Raw genomic sequence first — 19,081 nt, forward strand, 5'->3', positions numbered from 1 at the left:
CTGAGGTCCAGCTTTCTAAAGTGAGGGGAATCGAGAGGTGAGGGTTTTAGAGAAGTAGGCCAAGAAATGTGGATGAACGAAGGACTTTTCAAAAAAGGAAAAATTAATATTAACTTTTATGTTGCATTGATGCTAAACCCTTGCATCTCTCCCAGTGTTCACTAAAGTTCCTATACAAACAAACGAATAGACACAACTGAGGTCTATCTATATTCACTTTATATCACTATCGTAAAGAGTGATTCAAGCTGTCCATTGATGCCATTGTACTATAACTTATTAACATGTTGCTGATTCTTCTTAGCTGCAGAAGACAGCTGCCCATGAACAGTTATTTTTTCTGGAATTATCACTTTTGACTTGCCACTTACCTGACTGATCTAAAAATGCTCTGAGGATTCTCTCAGGACTTATGAGCTAATAATGGTAGGGGATTTCATGTCCCGAAGAACTCTGTAATCCTGTGTTTCCTGAGTCCCAATCTAAGCCAGGACCTTCTGTCACATCCCAAGAATTACAGGCAGATTGAAAGCTCTGCTGAGCAATCATTCTGCCCCACTTCGGGAGGTCATATGGGGTGCCATTTAGGATTTCTCAGTAACCTTAACCAAGATGTAGTTCCTTATTGGTACTCTGCCTAAGGTGGTGCTCTGAGGGTCTTCCTTTCAGAAGAAGAGCAGCAAAGCAAGCCACGCCATGGGTGAGATCAGCCAAGGGGCCGTGGAGAGATACTTGGAGGATAACCCTCAGTTTGCCAAGGAGTACTTTGACAAGAAGCTGCGGATGGCACCGCTGGGAGAAGCCTCAGACCACAGCGGAGCACGGGGCACAGCCAGCACGTCCTTCTCTGTGTTGCCCCTGGAGGAGGAATCGGCCCTGTGCCTGGAGCTGCTGCAGGCAGTGCGGGAGGAAGCGGGCAGCACCGAGCTGGCGGCACACAGGGCCCTGCAGAGGCTGGCGCAGCTGCTGCAGGCCGACCGCTGCAGTCTGTTCCTGTGCCGGGCCCGCAATGGCACACCTGAGGTGGCCTCCAGGCTGCTCGACGTCACTCCGACCTCCAAGTTTGAGGATAACCTGGTGGTCCCTGACAAAGAAGTTGTGTTTCCATTGGACATTGGGATAGTAGGTTGGGTTGCTCACACGAAGAAAGCCCTTAATGTCCCAGATGTGAAAAAGGTAGGTGGCCTTATGACAATGGGGCAGAGATGAGGTCTTGACAGAGTTCTGGAGGGACACTGGGAGAGAGAGCTGAAGTCCAAGCGGCCATCCTTGTGGGATTGGTTTGGCTCCAATCTGTAGAGTGGGGGCAGCAGGGAGGAGGAGCACCCAGGGCCAGGGCTGCCAGACTTAGTAACTAAAAACAGAGATGCCCAGTTCGATCTGAATTTCAGATAAACAATGAATAATGTTTTTGTTCAAGTTTGGCATTTTATCAGACAACTTCTCTGGGCTTGGTTTAGTCTACACCTTCCCCCTTACACCTCCTCCATGCCCTGGGCACTATACCTTCTGAGCAATATGGCAAAGCAGGCCCGCCCAGTGATGAGATCAGCCAATGAGCCAGATGCCGAGACTACTGAATCGCCTACCTCCCTTTGAAGACACTCAGTTCTTTGGGATGGATTGGCTCATCCATAGATTCTTTCACCTATAGACCAAATGCTCAAAAAGAAAAATGATACCATTTGAAAGTTCAGACGTTCACATTTAGGTCTTTAAAAGTGTAAATTTCTATGACGATTAAGTGTAGTTGACCATCCCCCCGCAACTCAGATCTATCGAGAATGAATTCCAATCAGGTAAATGAGACTTTTGGATCCTCCTGGAAAACCGACAGCATATTCGCAAATGTTATACTTATTTAAAAACAGAAAATTTAACTCCTTCTCCTTACCACTGCAATGCTAGTTTATTTTAGGAAAATTATAAAATACAAGTGAAAAGGAGGAAATGCGGATGACCCATCATCCCTCCTCTTAGCAATAAGCAGCAGGAGTTTCTCATGGCCAGGCAGGCCCCCTGCAGTGACTTCCTTATTCCTTCCTTCCTAGCCTTCCTTCCTTCTTTCCTTCCTTCCTCCCTCCGAACCTCCCAGATCACTCCCTACCCTCCCTCCCTAGCGTTTCTCTACTCTCTGCTCTGTCCTTTCTTTTTCTCTACTTCATCTCTTCTCTTGTTCTTCTTTCTTTCTTTTCTTTCTTTCTTTCTTTCTTTCTTTCTTTCTTTCTTTCTTTCTTCTTTCTTTCTTTCTCTCTCTCTCTTTCTCTCTCTCTCTCTCTTTCTTCTCTCTTTCATTTTTTCTCTCTTTCTTTTCCTTCCTTCCTTCCTTCCTTCCTTCCTTCCTTCCTTCCTTCCTTCCTTTCTTTCTTTCTTTCTTTCTTTCTTTCTTTCTTTCTTTCTTTCTTTCTTTCTTTCTTTCCAAACAGGTCTCATTGTTTTGCTTTGCTATTAACAAAAGGAGAGAAGTGGATTATGTTGGCACAGAGCTGATTGGGAGCAGACCCTGACAGGCTTTCTGTGCAGAGGTTTATTGGCAGCTTTTGAAGCCAGTGGCTAGAGGCAGGATAATCTCCCACATGCCTCCTGAAGCTGATTACAGGGGGAGGGCCACATGGATCCAGAAGGCACAGGAGTTGTCAAACATTAGCAGCACTTGGCAAACAACCACAGGACAGCCTTGAGGTGCAAGGGTTGCTGCTGAGTTCAGTCTTCTCCTACTCCTCCCTTCAGCGAGTTTAAGCAGGTTTAAGTAGGTTGTTATGGCCCGCTGCAGCTGCTGCAGGTGACTAAACCGAGATGTGCCCGTGGCAAGGTGCTCTGGACACCAGTTAGGAGGTTGCACACACCCTCTGTTTTCTCACGGGAATATGCCTCTTGCCAGTCTCCAACTGAGGCCATCTCCAAAATTCCTAAGACATCAAACTTAAGAAAATGACATGCATAATTTATTTTTTCTGGATAAAATGACTTCGGCTGTAATACTGTATTAATGAGCTCAGGTCTCCATACAGAGGAGAAAATGGTAGTATGGAGCTGTTTAAAAGATCTGGTGGCCTTGATCTGTAGCTGTCCATGGTGAGCGCTCTGCGTGGACGAAGCAGCAAATGGGGTGTGTGTGTGTGTGTGTGTGTGTGTAGCTCGCTTTTCTTGAGGGCTTCTGGCTGTTAGGGGTGGGACAGAGATGTATGTGTTAAAGACAGACACCCTTCTGAGCTCAGAGGAGAGACAGAGGCCTTATTTGTTCTCCATCACTACTGCTTCTAAGCTTATTTCCTAGGACAATGGTGCTTTTCAACTTTGGAAGCACATTAAAGTCAAATTGGAATATTAGATAAAAATGGCTACTGGAGTCGTTAGCTCACCTCTTTCCTTGTGCGGACAGGAAGTTGAGGTCATGGAAGCTTTACCTCTCTGAGTTCACGGTTTGATCAGTGAATGCAAAGGGCTGAAACAGGATCGAGGCCTCCTCACTTTGTGCCCAGCGCTCCTTCCACACTCACCAAACCCCACGAAGGGCGATGTCGCCACACTTCAGTCACTGTGGTAAAAATCTGCAAAGAGAAAAGTGATGGAAACCGATGTTTTAAATGAAGTTTCTATTAGTTCTTCACTTTTGCATTGTATTTGGCATTTTACACAGATGTTCACATTCTTGCTCTCACTTGATTTTGGCAAAGACCCTGTGCGAAAGGCACATTTTAATTTCCGTCCTATGTAAGAATCTTCTCAAGGTCAATAAGGCCATAACTCAGGTCTTTGGAGGCCTCCCTCTTTCACCACACTGCTGACCACATTTGACTTCTCTCTGGCTGGCCGTGTAGGCATGGGTGAGGGAAACACACCCGAATGAAGGCAGAACCAGGCACTCCCAACCTTAGGGGTCCACAAAGGTGGTACCAGGGAAGCCACATGGTGTCGGCCGAAGGGCTTTGGCATCAGACAGACTTGGGTGCAGATCTAGGTCTGTAACTAGGTAAATGTGATGGGTTGAGTTTCTGCACCTGAGAAACAGAGGTAACCTAATGTAGAGATTAAGCAGACATCCAGTGCCTGACTCCTTGTACGTGCTCAGTAAATGACAACTGTGACAATATTAGCTTTATGCCAAAAGAGGTTGGGGGCCTGGGTGTGGGTGGCCGAAACTGGGTCAGTGGTGATTGCTTGTTTTTAAAACAGGTTAAAGGCAGGAAAACTTTGAATAACAGGAAACTGAGAGATAGTCTTCTCAAGTTAATCATTTCTATTTCTATTGAAAAAGCCATTGATTAGCTCTATGGATGGGTGGTTCTCATTCTGCCTGTGGCTAAAAGAAAGCCACCGAGAAGTCCTAAGTTTGCAATGATTAACAGGATGCTTATAGGTCCCTTTCCTCCCTCTTCTGTCTTCCTTCTCTCCTCTCCTTCTGACTCCTAATTTCAAGGGATAATGGTATTCGATCAGAATTTAATGATGCTGAGATTGGATGAGGGATCCAGGTGGCCTGCTGCTCTAGACAATGTTCTCTCCAGTTGCCTTCCGTGGCTCCTTTGAAAAAGGAACACTAAGGGGAGTTTATGAATTTGAGAAATACAAGATTTATTCAAATGAACTTCAGTAAGGATTGTTCGAGCTAGTGGAAATAAAAAAAACAGAAAGCCTCATTTTACCTACCCTGAAATTTGATGGATGGTTTTATCCAGGGCTTTCAGATACAACGATAAGCAAACATTCTATTTTAAAACTCATAGGGCATTTTATCAAAACAGCCAGCTGAGCTTGGCAACATTACCTTGCGGTTAGAATCTAGGACAAAGCAGCATCAAATGTTGAAGCCGCAGAATGAAGTGTGTTAGCCACGAGATGCTGCCTGACTCCATCCCGTGGTGCATGTTTGTGATATTTTGATTATTCCTTGAGTGTCCAGGATTGCTGTATAAATGAAAGTGATTATGATCTGTAATGTGTAATAGGTTAGCAGGAAAATGGAATGTGAGCTGGCCTGGGCAAATGGTAAATTAAGGGAAAAAAAAAAAACATAACGAAACCTGGGGACCTCCTGGCCTGAGAGTACAGGAAGCAGCAGAGAAGTAACAGATGAAGTAGTCAGGAAAGAAATGTGGCTTTTGATGGCATGAGGCAAAGTGTTGGCCCTCAGGAGGAAGTGTACTCCCAGGCATCAGCTAAGAGCATCTAATTGGTTAGAAAAGCTAGAACTGGAAGCAAAAAGCTAATTGCAAAAGAGAACTTCTTATCCAGGGAGACCCTGGATAAGGTTTCTCTTTTTAGTATTTTTTGAGCACCCACTATGTGCTCTACCTGTACTATGTTATTCTATCTTCATGTCAGGGACTCTAGACAGTAGATAATATTGTTATTCCCATTTTTAGTTTAGAAAACAAAGATGCAGAGGATACATAGCATGCCCAGGATCCTGCAGCTAGTAAACTGGGGCCTGTTTTTCGGCCAAGGAAGTCCGACTCCAGAACCTTCTTTACCACTGTGTGGTATTGCCTCTTAAGTAAATAGTTGGTTTGAGTGGTTCAGTATTGGGAAAGAAATAGAAGAGATCTGGGGTGAGGGTCTGCATTTTCCTCCCTTAGCACCTCACATTTTCTTTGTAAAGGGTTGTATTTCTGGGCAACCTCCACAGGAGTGATTCACCTACTAAAAGTACAAATTCCTGGGGAAGATTGACTCCACTTTAGGAGCTTAGGATATGGCGGGTTTGCTGTGAGGCCATTTTTCTGCAGGTGACTCTGAGGCACAGCTACAGACTATTGCTCTGAGCTGAGCTGTGAGTTCTGTTGACCAAGCAACCCTTGTTCCCCGGAAGGAATTCTGGCCTGGAAGTTATACACCAGTGGACTCTCATATTTTTATTTTAGGAAGTTGTACAGAGTCCAGCATCTAAGGTTTGTGCTGCTCTTAGAAGCACCATCAACATGGGGAAATGAAAATCATATGACTTATGAAAGCAACACCGCATTAATTTTGGACAATGAGTCCCAGAATTAGGCTGAAAGTTCATTTCTAACTGAAGAAGCCTCAAGTTCAAAGAGGAGATAGTAAGGGCCATGGAAGGCTGAGCCTATACCCATGTAGAGTAGGTATTCCTCTAAATTACAGCTAATAAAACAACCACCATCCTTGACCTTCTTCTCAATTCCTTTCATTTGTGCACCATTCCAGACTCATTTCTCTGCCCTTCCCATGGTGAGGGTACTAGAATCATCTCTGGCACTTACATCTCTTGCACAGCTTGTATCTGGGAAGATCCACTTACTCCTTCTCAAAGAGAGAAATAAAAAATATGAATGAAAGACATTAGTTTGGTAAGACAATAAAAATTGGTAAGGATCTAGTGTTGGTGGTCCCATGACCAGTGGAAGTAAGAATTCCAACTTTTTGTAAAAGTAATCTGTGTAAATAAAAACTGCATATACCTATCGATCCAGCAAAAGTAATTTCCACTTTGGGGAACCTGTCTCGTAAAAATAAAAGCATGAATGATTAGTGCAGCATTGCTAGCAGTGGGGAAACTAGAAATAGACTGATTCAGTGGAGGATGGTTGAGCTGATCATGGAGCTCCCACACTGTGGAGTAGCGTGCAAGAATCTAGAGATAAATTCACAACCATATGCACTGGTCTGGAGGAAAGTCTATAAAATACTGTTGTGAAAGTGTCGTGTAAATTAGAAAAGAAAATGTTATTTAAAAAAAACAAAAACAAACCTTTGTCCAAGCATAGAGCAAGCCATAGAAGGCGACATACAAGCAACTAACACTGATTTCCTTAAGTAGGTGAGGTTAGAAGGAGTTTGGGGGGATCGCTAATTTTTTCTTCGTGTTGTGATGTACTAGTTCTCTGGTTTCAAGTGCACATTTTACTTCTGTAAGTAAAAAGAACTCTTTGAAACATACCTGTAACTCCAGCTGTGCTCTCCTTCCGGGCACACATGTTCTGTTCATTGACACCTGCTGTCTCTCTCTCCCTTTCTCTTAGCACCTTCTTTCCATTCGGTCACGACAATCCCCTCTTTTCCCCTGGCCCAACCTCAGCCTAATCTAGAAAAGATGAAGTTCAGATGGTGGAAAATGTTCATTCTCAAATGGGTAATTTCATTTTAAGCAATCATAGGATGGGGTAGTGTTTGCTCAGGTCCACTGTGCTGGGGCCCGGGTTGCCTGTCTATATGACTTCGGTTAGACAGAAAGACCTGTCACCATCTCTAGAGCTACGCTCCATGGTTCTGTGCTCCTTTGGCAAATGTATGAATGTGTCTTTCAGAACAGCCATTTTTCTGACTTCATGGACAAACAAACGGGATATGTCACCAGAAACCTTCTGGCAAACCCGATCATGATGGGCAAAGAGGTTCTTGCTGTGGTTATGGCAGTTAACAAAGTAAATGCACCTGCATTTTCTACACGGGATGAAGAGGTAATTCTGGGCATCCAGCTGGAGGCTCAGGAAACTTACTTGTTATACACACTTAAAAGAAAGACATCACACCTAATTTGTTTTTCTCTGCCATCTGTAGGTCTTTTCCAAATACCTCACTTTTGTTTCTATCATCCTAAAGCTTCATCATACCAACTACCTGTACAGTGTTGAATCCCGAAGAAGCCAGGTAAAGGGAAGGTGACAATAATCACGCCATGCTGACTTGTTCTGAGAAAAGGACCCAGAGAGAGAGAGAAGCAACAAGCCCAGATCCCTCCTTTCCCTCATGGGGGTTTAAGCCACATGGAGCCAATTCCCAAACTTCAGAGCCAGGTGTCTTCTCATGGTCTGTCCCTCCATCTGTATACAACTGGCTTGTCTTTCTTCAGTTTTCATCCTGGGTAGACATGATTTCTTCACCTATGACATAGCGATGATCATTATCATACCTGCCCCAGTGGTTGCAGTGACTATTAAATGGTCATTAGATGAATTAGTTGAGACGAATCTCTTAGGAGTTCCCAGTACATAATCGACCTATAAATTTCAGGAGCAAATCAACCCTCTGAAGTCTGTTTCCACCTTGAGCCAGGAGTATAAAGGACAACATTGGTAACCAGCATACCTGAGTTGGGACCACTCTCTGAGCCTGTTTCCTCATCAGTACAATGTCATGTGTATCCAGGGGAGGTTGAAAAAGAGGGTTTTCAAGGCTTCTTTCCATCCTAACTGTCCAGGTAGGGTTACCTCTGAATTAGCTCAGGACGCACAAAAGGAGGCATGTGGCTTTCTCCCCACAAGGGTCAGCAGGGGCCAGTGGGCCAGTAATACTGCACCCTGTGCCCAGTGGCTGTCTCTGTATCCAATTGTATGTCACTGGCCCTTTGAAGCCAAAACATTTGCTTTTCCCCCTTCAGAAACCCAAAGCCTTACAAAGGTGTAGTCATCATCCCACGCAGAGAAAATTCTTGGACATGTTCAGGTTCAAAAATGGAATTGCCTGGTCTAGCGATATGTATTTCATCTTATTTGATGCATCTCCTGTTTTCTTCTGGCCAAAGCTCTATCTTTTCATAGCGTGTTTTGTTCTAACTGTTTCCTTTTTAATACCTGCTTTCAGATCCTTATGTGGTCAGCCAATAAAGTGTTTGAAGAACTCACAGATATTGAGCGACAATTTCACAAAGCGCTTTACACAGTTAGAACATATCTGAATTGTGAACGATACTCCATTGGACTGCTGGACATGACCAAGGAGAAGGTCCTCATTGTTCCATATATTTTATCTTGCCTAAAATCACCTGTAATGCACACATCATATGAAATGTGATCCATTACAACATGGGTACACTATGTAAATAATCAGTCATTATAGATTATAAGAACCATTGACAGGAAAATGCAGCACAGAGGTAAAAGTATGCATTTTGGAATTTAAAAAAAAAAAAAACAATCTAGGCTCAAAGTTTGGCTTTTCTACTTCCTAGTTGTATGTGTTTTCAATGAGTCCTTTTTCTTTTTTAAAATATTAGTTGACTTTACTTTTAAGAGAAATTTTAGGTTTACATAAAAAATGAGCAGAAAGTTCAGCAGCTTCCCATATATGTCTTCTTTCCCCCCCCCATTTCCCCTATTATCTATTTCTATTATAACATCTTGCATTTGTGTGGTACATTGGTTACAGCTGACAAATCAGTATTGATACACTATTATTAACTAAAGTCCGCAGTTTACATTAGGGTTTATTCTTTGTGCTATACAGTTCTATGGGATTTGACAAATGCATAATGTCATATATCTGCCATTGCAGCATTATTCAGAATAGTTTACCTGCCCTAAAAAAATCCTCCGTGTGCCATTTATTCATTCTTCTCTCTCCCTAACCCAAGCCCCTGGCAACCACTTGTCTTCTTTTTTATTGACTCTATAGTTTTGCCTTTTCCATAAGCTGATCTAGTTGGAATCATACAGTACGTAGCTTTTTCAGATTGGATTATTTCTCTTAGCAATATGCATGTATGTGTCCTCTATATATTTTCATAGGTTGATAGTTCATTTCTTTATAATGCTGAAAACTATTTTATTGTCTGGATTCACCACAATTTATTCATTCACCTACTGAAGGGCACCTTGGTTACTTCCAAATTTTGGCAATTATGAATAAAGTATAGATTTTTATGTGGACATACATTTTCAACTCCTCTGGCTAAATACCAAGGAGGATTATTGCTGGATCATATGGTAAGAGTATATTTAGCTTTATAAAGTGGCTATGCCATTTTGCATTTCCACTGGCAATAAATGAGTTTCTGTTTTCCACATCTTTGCTGGCAGTTGGTGATGTCAGTATTTTAGATTTTAGCCATGCTAATGGGTGTGTAGTGGTATCTCATTGTCTTAATTTACATTTCCCGATGGCATGTGATGTGAAGCATCTTTTCATATGCTTATTTGCCATCTGTATACCTTCTATGGAGAGATATGTTCAGATTTTTTTGTCCACTTTTTAATTGCATTGTTTATCTTCTTATTGTTCAGTTTTAAGCTCTTTGTATATTTTGAATACACATGTCAATTCTCTGCCTTTTGTCCTTTTTTCAGCAAGTCTTTTAACCTCCCTGATTCTATATTGACATATATATATGTCAATATAGAATATATATATATATATGTAGTGTCTAGTACATAGTAGGGGAATAATAAATGGTACTGTCATTACCAATTCAAGGTTTTGTATTCCAAAAAGTTATAATTATTATAAAGTAGAAATAATAAAATATTTAATACTATCGACACACAATATAAGGCTCGTTGCTCATTTTGTTTCATGAATTCTGTTGAAGCTCTACTAGTTCAACATAACTAATGAATACCATGTCATTTATACTTATTCCTACCTGTGTAATTGGAAGTTATTTTTTCAGAGTAATTGTTCTAAACATATTTGGATAAACATAGTACCAAGCATCGAGAGAGCTGGGTTCTGATCCCAGCTCTGAGATTCCCTACATGATTGTATTGGCTAGGATGTTTTTGGCTGCAACCTCAGACCCAGGTGAAAGCATCTTAGACAATAAGATAGTTATTATCTCATTGAACAAGAAGTCTCAAGGTAGGGCAATTCTTAGGCTGGCTAATTCAGAGCTCAGTAGAGACATCAAAGTCCCAGGTGCTTTACATTTTATCCTGGCCAGGTCTCTGTTACATTCAGCATGTTAATGAAGTCTCCTTTTATGATGGCAAGATGGCTGCTGCCGCTCAAATTATGGCACATAGACATGACAAAACTGGGAGACATTTCCTACAAATGTCATTTCCATTACTTGTCACCTGAGTAACACCTTTCTCCAGAAGCCCCCTGGCAGACTTCTCCTCCTTCTTCATTTCCTCAACTGGGCCATATGCCGGCCCTTCAACTAATCCCAGACACCTCATATAGACCTCTTATGGGATGTGCAGAGGCCATATTCCCTGAACAAATTACCACCTGATACCCAAATAAAATCAGGTTCTGTTAGCAAGGAAGAGGAGAATAGATGTTAATGTAACCAATACTTTGGCTACTCTGCAAGACCTTGGCCAAGCCTCTTAACTTGTGTAGATTTATTTTAATCATCTATAAAAGAGCTGCTATATACTGAGTACTTTTAATTATGTGCCAGGGTAGGTGATGTGTATTTATTATTTATTTAATCCTCTCAATGACCCCATGGTATAGATTCTATTATTATTCCCATTTTACAGATGGAAAAGTTTAAACGACTTGTTCACAACCACAAGTTCATGTAAGCAGTATTACTGGGAATTACAGTTCTTTTCCAGCTCTAAAATTTTAGAATTATAAATTAATGTAAAATAAGTAAACATATAAAATTCATATAAGATATGGCAGGTCATGGAACCGTTTGTTTAATAATGTTTAAATATAATCACCTCCAGGAATTCTATGACGAATGGCCAATCAAGCTTGGCGAGGTCGAGCCTTACAAAGGTCCAAAGACACCAGATGGCAGAGTAAGTTCAAACATCTTCCTTGGCGATCTCTGTGCATGGTGCAAGTAGCTAAAACCCGAGGCGGCCATGCATAGAGGAAAAATCATGGGGCTGAGAAGGTCTGGGTTCTAGTCCTGTAACTTTATGTGAGACCTTGGAGTAGAAAGAGTACTGCACAAGGAGTTTGAAATTCCTGTCCCAGCTTTGCCCCAAGTTAGCTGGGTGGCTTTTGCCTTAACTCACTGTTTAAATTTTCACTTTCCTTTTCCTGTAAAGCCAGGGTTTAGTGGAACAGTAGTTCTCAATAGGGAGGGATGCATCAGAGCCACCTGCCAAGCTTTTTAAATATACTGTGCCCAAGTCCTACTGACATGCTGGATTGTAATCTCCAAGGAAGGGTTGGGTTAGATTTACTTCCCCCTTGACAGCAAGCATCATAGGGCAGGGACCGTGTTCTACCACTGAAAGGGAAGGTAATGGCATGGAATGTGTTCAAGCCTCATTTTCTTTATCTGTCTAAAGAAGTAGAGAGACTAGTTTTCCAGTCCCTTCCAGCTTTGACAATGTGTCCACCGAATCCTATTTCTGAGGCACTTTTTCAGATCATCTAGTGCTTCAAAGGGGAAAATGCTCCCTGGGAAGGGACATCACTGGTAAGTACAGCTGGGAAGGGAAAGCGTTGACTGAAGTTGAGAAATTACATGATTTGTTCCACTGAAGTTATCAGGCAGATATTTCTGGACAATAGAAAAGGATCAGTTAAAAGAAAGACAAGTCTCACCTAAAAATTGTTTGGGTGAATTCAACTTCTTAAATTTAGTTCAACAAGCTTGTTCATGTAGATGAACAGCCAATAATATTTCTAGTTTTATTACAAGTTTGTAATCAGAACATGAGTAGTTTGGTAATTTTATGTTATGCAGAGAAATCTCATTGGGAAAGAGTTCCTATTTAAGTGAGTTTAAAGTATTAGTTTGTCAATGAAAAGCATTTTATTGGGGAAATAAGATTTTTCTTACAATCTTTCTCCTCTTAGGAAATCATATTTTATAAAGTAATTGATTACATTTTACATGGAAAAGAGGAGATCAAAGTGATTCCGTGAGTATTGTCCTAAAGCTGTTGCAGGAATTGCCATTTTTTTTTTGTACAAAGTGAATTTCTCTGTACAGCAATAATTTTCTTTCTTTCATTCTTCCTCAAGGACACCTCCTGCGGACCACTGGACTCTCGTTAGTGGATTGCCAACTTATGTTGCTGAAAATGGATTTGTAAGTTATTAAACAAATTCAAATCTTCAATAATATTGGATGAAACTCTTATTAGCTAAGAGATGGAAACAAATGTGAAAGCAAGAATCTATTAGGAAAAGGTGAGCTGGCCACTCTCTTTGGCACAGAATGGTAGGAGAGGGGAATCTTGTCAGTTGAATGTAACTTAACTTGAGACTCCCAAACACTGCAAGACAAGATTTTGTCAACATGAGAAAGGTTGATCCATTTCCCAGCTTCTTAATCTGCAACCACACAAATTTCAGAGTATTTTGGAAGTCCATGACCAAGATTCATGCTAGATTTAATTCGATCTCAAGCCGAGTTCCTTTGGAATCAAGACTTTTGAAGCATAAAAGATTACTGACAAAAGAGAAAAATATGGGAAGAGAGAACTTTACCACTGATTGCAATACAAAATGTGAGTTGATACGAGAAGTGAAGATTTTGCCTTGGTCTTTCAGGTGGAGTGGAGCAGACAGTAGGCCAGGTCTGGCTAGGAGAGGTCAGGTGTAGGAAGACGACAAAGAAAAGATCTCTGATAGGCCCCACAGGTCTCAAGGACAGAGGACAAGGATCACCATAGATTTTCCACTTGGCCTCAGCCACAAATGGCTGACCTTTCTCCTTCTCATGGGTGACTTTTCTCCCACGTTGGCCTTCTTCACCACCTGTGCCATTTTTTTTTGGCATTAAGAGTCCTTCCTACAAGAATATTCGATGCTTTCAAAATTTCTTTTTGTTGGCATTTTTATTTATTCCCCCTTCAGATCCAAGTTTCTGAAATATACTTGCAGCATTTATTTGCATATTTGTTTTTTTTTTTTAGTGTTGTGATTGTGTTTTTGGCAATATTCATTAGTCTAGTTTCTTTGAATTTGGAAGAAGAATCCTTAGAGGCTGAGAGAAGAGAAAGGAGCAGAGGTGGTGCTAAATGTAATCCAATGATGTAATTAGCAGAAGGAACGTTAACTTCAATGTATTATTAGCAAATTTGGCCTAGCCAAGGTCCAGTGCGAATAATTTGCCTGCGTGTCGTGGAGAGCTATGGAAGGAACCTTCCCACCCGATGCATTCTTTCTTGTTCTGCATTGCAAGTTTAATGGCTCCACCACATGATGTTTCAGGACTTTTGTTTCCTCTTGTTTTACAGATATGTAACATGTTGAATGCCCCCGCAGATGAATACTTCACATTTCAGGTAACTTCATCCTCTGCCAGTCCTCACCTCTCAGTGCTGAGGAGGAGGGGAGTAGCACTGTTCCCCCATACCTACCATCCCAGAATCTGCATTAGACTCAGAGACAAAAAAAAAAAATCAACAATTCTGAAGCATTTGGAAAACATCTAAGTACTAAATTGTATGGTCCAGGCTATATAAGTGCTTTCATAATTCTGAAAAAGAAAAGTTCCATATAGGTGAAAAACATTGGAGAAGGCTTCATAGAAGAAATAAGACTTAACCTGAGCCTCAAAGGATGGCTAAATAAACAAAAAGACGCTGAAGAATGAATTATGTGTTGTGTTGAGTGTTTGGCTACCTTGCCTTGCTGCATTATGTGCGGCTGCTACATCATGGTTCTTAGACTTGGGGGGCGGGCATCAGAATTACCTGGGGAGCTTAGTCAAGATGCCCATGGAACAAGTTTTTTAAAAAATCTGTTTCATGTGGTCTTTGGGCCACGCTTTGAGAAACACTCCTAAACACCTGTGGCTGCATCCCCTGCTAGACTGTTGTCATCTTGAGGTTAGGCCTGTGATTTATTCACCTTTGTAGCCTCAGCAACTAGCCCAGGTCCTGGCAGATCCTAAGGTCCTGATAGATGTTTGCAAAATGGAACCACACCACAGAGCAAAACACTATCTGGATGAATAAGTCAGGAAAACAGAGTCCACACTACGTATTTCAACAGAGATAATTTAATACAAAGAATTAGCTAAACAGGTATTGGAAGACAGAAAAACTGAACAGAAAATGCTGACACAGAGGTATGGGCTTCTCATCCCTAGAGCTAGGAAGACAAAGAGAAGAGGTTAGGGTGATCACAATACAGACACTCGTTCTAGTACACTTAATCGAATGTACAAAAACACTTTAATGGCTGTGTAATCCTAGAGCCAATATTTTGACACAATGTAGGAATTGTGCATCTAATACCGAAGATTATTCTTTCTTTAAATTAAAAATAACCCAAATGTGGATGGGGTAGGAGGTGGTTATAAAGGGCTGATGCAAGGGAGCCTCGTGGTGCTAGATTAGTTCTGTATCTTGATTTTAATGGAGGTTGCGCATATCTACATCCGTGATGAATTTGCATAGAGCCCCCCGCCCACACACACACAAATAAAGACATGTAAATCTGGTGAACTCTGAATAAGCTTCTTGGATTGTACCAATATCTATTTCCTGGTTTTAGTCTCGTCCTATAGTTACACGAGATGTTACCACTGAGACGACTGGGTGAAAGGACATTGGACCTGTCTGTGCATTTCTTTTGCAACATCCCGAGAATCTACAGTTATTGCAAAATAAAAAGTAAAAGAAATAAACTATGTGTCTTTATTGTTTGTAGAAAGGACCTGTAGATGAAACGGGCTGGGTCATTAAAAATGTCTTGTCCCTGCCTATTGTCAACAAGAAAGAAGACATTGTGGGAGTAGCTACATTTTACAACAGGAAAGATGGCAAACCTTTTGATGAGTATGATGAACACATTACTGAAGTAAGTGCAATTATAACATAATGGAGGTAAATGAAAATTATAAAATGATAGAAGAAGCATAATTATTTGTGATTCTGGAATGATATTTTTTAAGGGCAGTTAAGACATGAGTCACACATGGTTGCAGTCGATATGTTGTTATTGTGTCATTTCTGTTTTCTGACTTCTACAAACTGCAATATTTTTGACTCAAGTATGAGCTGTTGGTTTAATCAAAGTTCTTCACCATACTAGGAAGTTGGGAATGAAGGTTTCTATCTCCTTTCTCTCCACCTCCTTCTATTCCCTCTCATTCTTGCTCTCACCCCCAGCCTTCTCTCTAATTTTTAGGTCATGTCTGTTCTGCTGGATTCTTGTAAGTTCTCTTTTTAAATAAGGTATTAGGTGTGCGTGGTATACTTTGAAAAGCAAGAGCTTAGCCAGTTTTACTGTCTGGGGGCATAATTAATATGTTTTTTCTGAGATTAAAATAAAGAACTGGGTTGTCGCTGGTGGACAAGAGATTGATTGATAGGAAAGCATGAAGATTGCTGCCTCTAAATCAATTTTCCTCTGATTTTAGAGATTTGAATCACATTTTATTCATTTCAGACTCTCACACAATTTCTTGGATGGTCTCTTTTAAATACTGACACCTATGAGAAAATGAATAAGCTAGAAAACAGAAAAGACATAGCCCAGGAAATGCTCATGAGCCAGACCAAAGCTACTCCTGATGAAATCAAGTCTATTTTGGTAAGTGGAGAATTTAGTCCTGTGAACATTAGGTGGTATCTAATTAGAGCTTCTGGAATTCACCTAATATTCAGAGGTCTGACAAATGAGAGTAAGTTTAGTTCTGAGCTAAGGAGAGACAAAGAAAGAGGTTGGGGGAGGCCCTGGGCGGCCCAGTATACACAGACCCTTACTGGACAACCAGGCTGCTTGAATGAAATAGTGCTTCATTAAAAACAGCTTCTGAGTCTGTAGGAGCTGCAGTAGTGGTGTCTAGATTCAAATGTGTTAGCAAGGAAAGAATATTTCCAGGAAGGGAAATGCACCAGTCAGTTCTTGTTGTGTAATGCTGCACAGCAACCATAACATCTCAGTAATAAATAACAATAAACATCTATTTCTCACTCATGCATTTGTGGGTTGACCAGGCTTCAGTTAATCTTGGTTGGGTTTGGTTCCAAGATGCAAGTTTGGTTTTCTCTTTGTGTCTCCCTCATATTTCTTGATCAACAGCTACCTGATAAATATTCTTCTCATAATGATGACAGAAGTACTACAGAGCAAGCCCACTGTGCAAGCACATTTTAAGTCTTTATTCATATCACATTCACTGAAATTCTCTTTGGCCAAACATGACCAACACCAGCATCATGGGTGATGGGAGAGCGAGTAGATATTTGAGAACAGTTCTAGTTATCACGAAATGAAGGGAAAATATCACATACCCACTATTTTTATTCCTTTTATTTCCCTAGCTTTTACAATATGTGCTTAGGTATAGTTTTACTGTGGTGGTTTTTTCTTTATTTTTGTTTGTTTGTTTTGTTGGGTGATTTGAGAGCTAAGAAACTTGACTTGAGAGTTTGAGATGTTGAAGGTATTGAAGATGAGATGTAGAAGATGGGGAGAGTAAAGGGGGATTGCTATATACTAATAAAAAACTCTCTCTCTCTCTCTCTCTCTCTCTCTCTCTCAATAGCTACTATTACATTTTTGGGAAAAATAGGAAAATCAATTAGATTTTTTCTTGGAGGAAACTTCATACTCAGGTGCTGTAGGTTTTCTTTGTAGCAAGAATGCATCTTTGTCATGGAACTCATTACAACATATTTTAAATATTTTTAAACTGATTTTAAGAGTGAGGAATCAGATAGAAATCTCCTTTATAAGACTTTCACCTCGATTGCTTTTACATTTTAGAAATTTAAAGAAAAGTTAAATATAGATGTAATTGAAGACTGTGAAGAAAAACAACTTGTCACTATTTTGGTAAGTGCTTTACTTTTATCCTTAATGTGTTTTTAATAAAATATATGGACATTGCTTTTTCATTTTTCAAGTAAATATTTCATTTCCTCTTCCCTGGCACCTTTCAAAATTAAAAAGAAAGGCAATTTCTTCTAAAGAGTCATCTTCTGGCTCCCTGCGTTTCTTCCTCCTCATTGCCTACAGTCCAATCCATGCAGATAATTTAAAATTTCAGCTAAACTAGGCTATGGCCTAAGAGACTGTAGATACAGACTCTAGAGATACCATGAACTGGCTTATTTTAATAGCTTTGGATTACACCATGGCCACCTCAGAAGACATGACAGGATTATAGAAAACAGATCCTTCTAGCTACAGTTATTATCTGCCGTCTCTAGCTTCTTTTCTGGAGTCTGAAGGAATTCAGTTCTTCCCTATTGTCATTGAGTTGCCCTATTATTTCTGGTTGAAATTAACTTCTCTTCCAGTTCATTAACCATGTTATTTTTATGGTGTTTTTTGCTAACCCTCCAAACCCATTTTCTACAGTTTACTATTAAACCCATCCAATAAATTTTTAACTTCAGATTATCTTTTTCATTTCTAGAATGCGCATTTAATTCTTTTTAAAGACTCCAACACTGTCTTAAAACTTTCCATCACTTTATCTATTTTGTCTATCTTTCCCTCTATTTCTTGAATTTATTTAGTATAGTTATTTTAAATTCTCCATCTCAGAATCTGCATCATCTGTAGGTCTGGTTCTACTGTCTATTTTTGCTTTTGGGTTTCAGTCATTTGATCATTTTAAAGCATGCTCCATAATTTTTTTTTATTGAAAACTAGACATGGTGTATAAAAACTTGTGGTGGTTGTGGGTGATATCATCTTTCTGCAAAAAGGGTTAGATTTTCTTCTGGAAAGTGCATAAAGTTGGTTTTAGATTTTGTTTCAGTTTTTACCCTTACTATAAGGATAGAGCAATTATTTCTAGAGTGTGGCCCTTTTAGGATCCAAAAATGAAATTCTGTATTATTTACCAAGGAACCTAGACCTTAAATTTCAAAAGCTTAAATACAATCTGATTGAAATTGAAATAATATTACATTTATTTCTCTCACTAACTACCTCATCCTGTTTTTCACTGCTCCTATCCAGTCTTGAATGTAAGTGTTCTGCTTTCCAAACTAAGATGTACTGAACATCTCACCTTCCCCCTTCCCACCTTCTATGGTCTCTGAACCCCCATCCTGGTCCTTGGTTGTGCTACCACAGACTCGATATCCTCTGAGACCTGTTGAGGGCTTCATTCCCACCCTGAATAATTTTGTGTCACCTGAGGCTCTTCCTCCTTCTCCTGCTGTCCTTGGCTCCACCTCTGAGCACTTTCCTCTCACACTTGGACCAGAAGAAACCTTTCCTTCTCCTCACCTGACCTCAATAATATGTATCTTTTGTAAAATAAAATTTTAATTGACATCCAGGACACTTTAGAAATTTTCTAATTCTCTATTTAAAGGAGGAAGGACCTTGTTTTGGAGAAGCAATAGAATGGGTAAAGAACCAGTAGCTCTACCAAAAAACACTCTATTTTAATGTAAAATCTGCTCATCCCAAATAATTGTTGCATAAAACTTAGGAACTCAAGAAAAAAACAAGTGTTTCAGAGGGATTCTTCAAAATTATCTGGGCGTAATTTCCCAGCTAC

At 40.4% G+C, this 19,081-nt stretch overlaps 1 protein-coding gene across 1 annotated transcript in view; it reads left to right on the forward strand.

Moving 5' to 3' along the window:
* The first annotated feature begins 563 nt into the window (after positions 1 to 563).
* The window catches only part of PDE6C (phosphodiesterase 6C), a 41,431-nt gene continuing 22,913 nt past the window's right edge, over positions 564 to 19,081 (forward strand). Inside the window, exons 1-11 of the mRNA XM_016164247.2 lie at positions 564 to 1,176; positions 7,269 to 7,421; positions 7,522 to 7,611; positions 8,545 to 8,685; positions 11,364 to 11,438; positions 12,454 to 12,518; positions 12,622 to 12,688; positions 13,842 to 13,889; positions 15,262 to 15,411; positions 16,003 to 16,146; positions 17,326 to 17,394. Coding sequence (XP_016019733.2) covers positions 697 to 1,176; positions 7,269 to 7,421; positions 7,522 to 7,611; positions 8,545 to 8,685; positions 11,364 to 11,438; positions 12,454 to 12,518; positions 12,622 to 12,688; positions 13,842 to 13,889; positions 15,262 to 15,411; positions 16,003 to 16,146; positions 17,326 to 17,394 — 1,482 coding nt within the window. The 5' untranslated portion in view covers positions 564 to 696. The remainder of the gene's footprint in view (positions 1,177 to 7,268; positions 7,422 to 7,521; positions 7,612 to 8,544; positions 8,686 to 11,363; positions 11,439 to 12,453; positions 12,519 to 12,621; positions 12,689 to 13,841; positions 13,890 to 15,261; positions 15,412 to 16,002; positions 16,147 to 17,325; positions 17,395 to 19,081) is intronic.

Source organism: Rousettus aegyptiacus, unplaced genomic scaffold, assembly GCF_014176215.1.
Source record: "Rousettus aegyptiacus isolate mRouAeg1 unplaced genomic scaffold, mRouAeg1.p scaffold_m13_p_6, whole genome shotgun sequence".
In the NCBI taxonomy this organism is placed as follows: domain Eukaryota; kingdom Metazoa; phylum Chordata; class Mammalia; order Chiroptera; family Pteropodidae; genus Rousettus; species Rousettus aegyptiacus.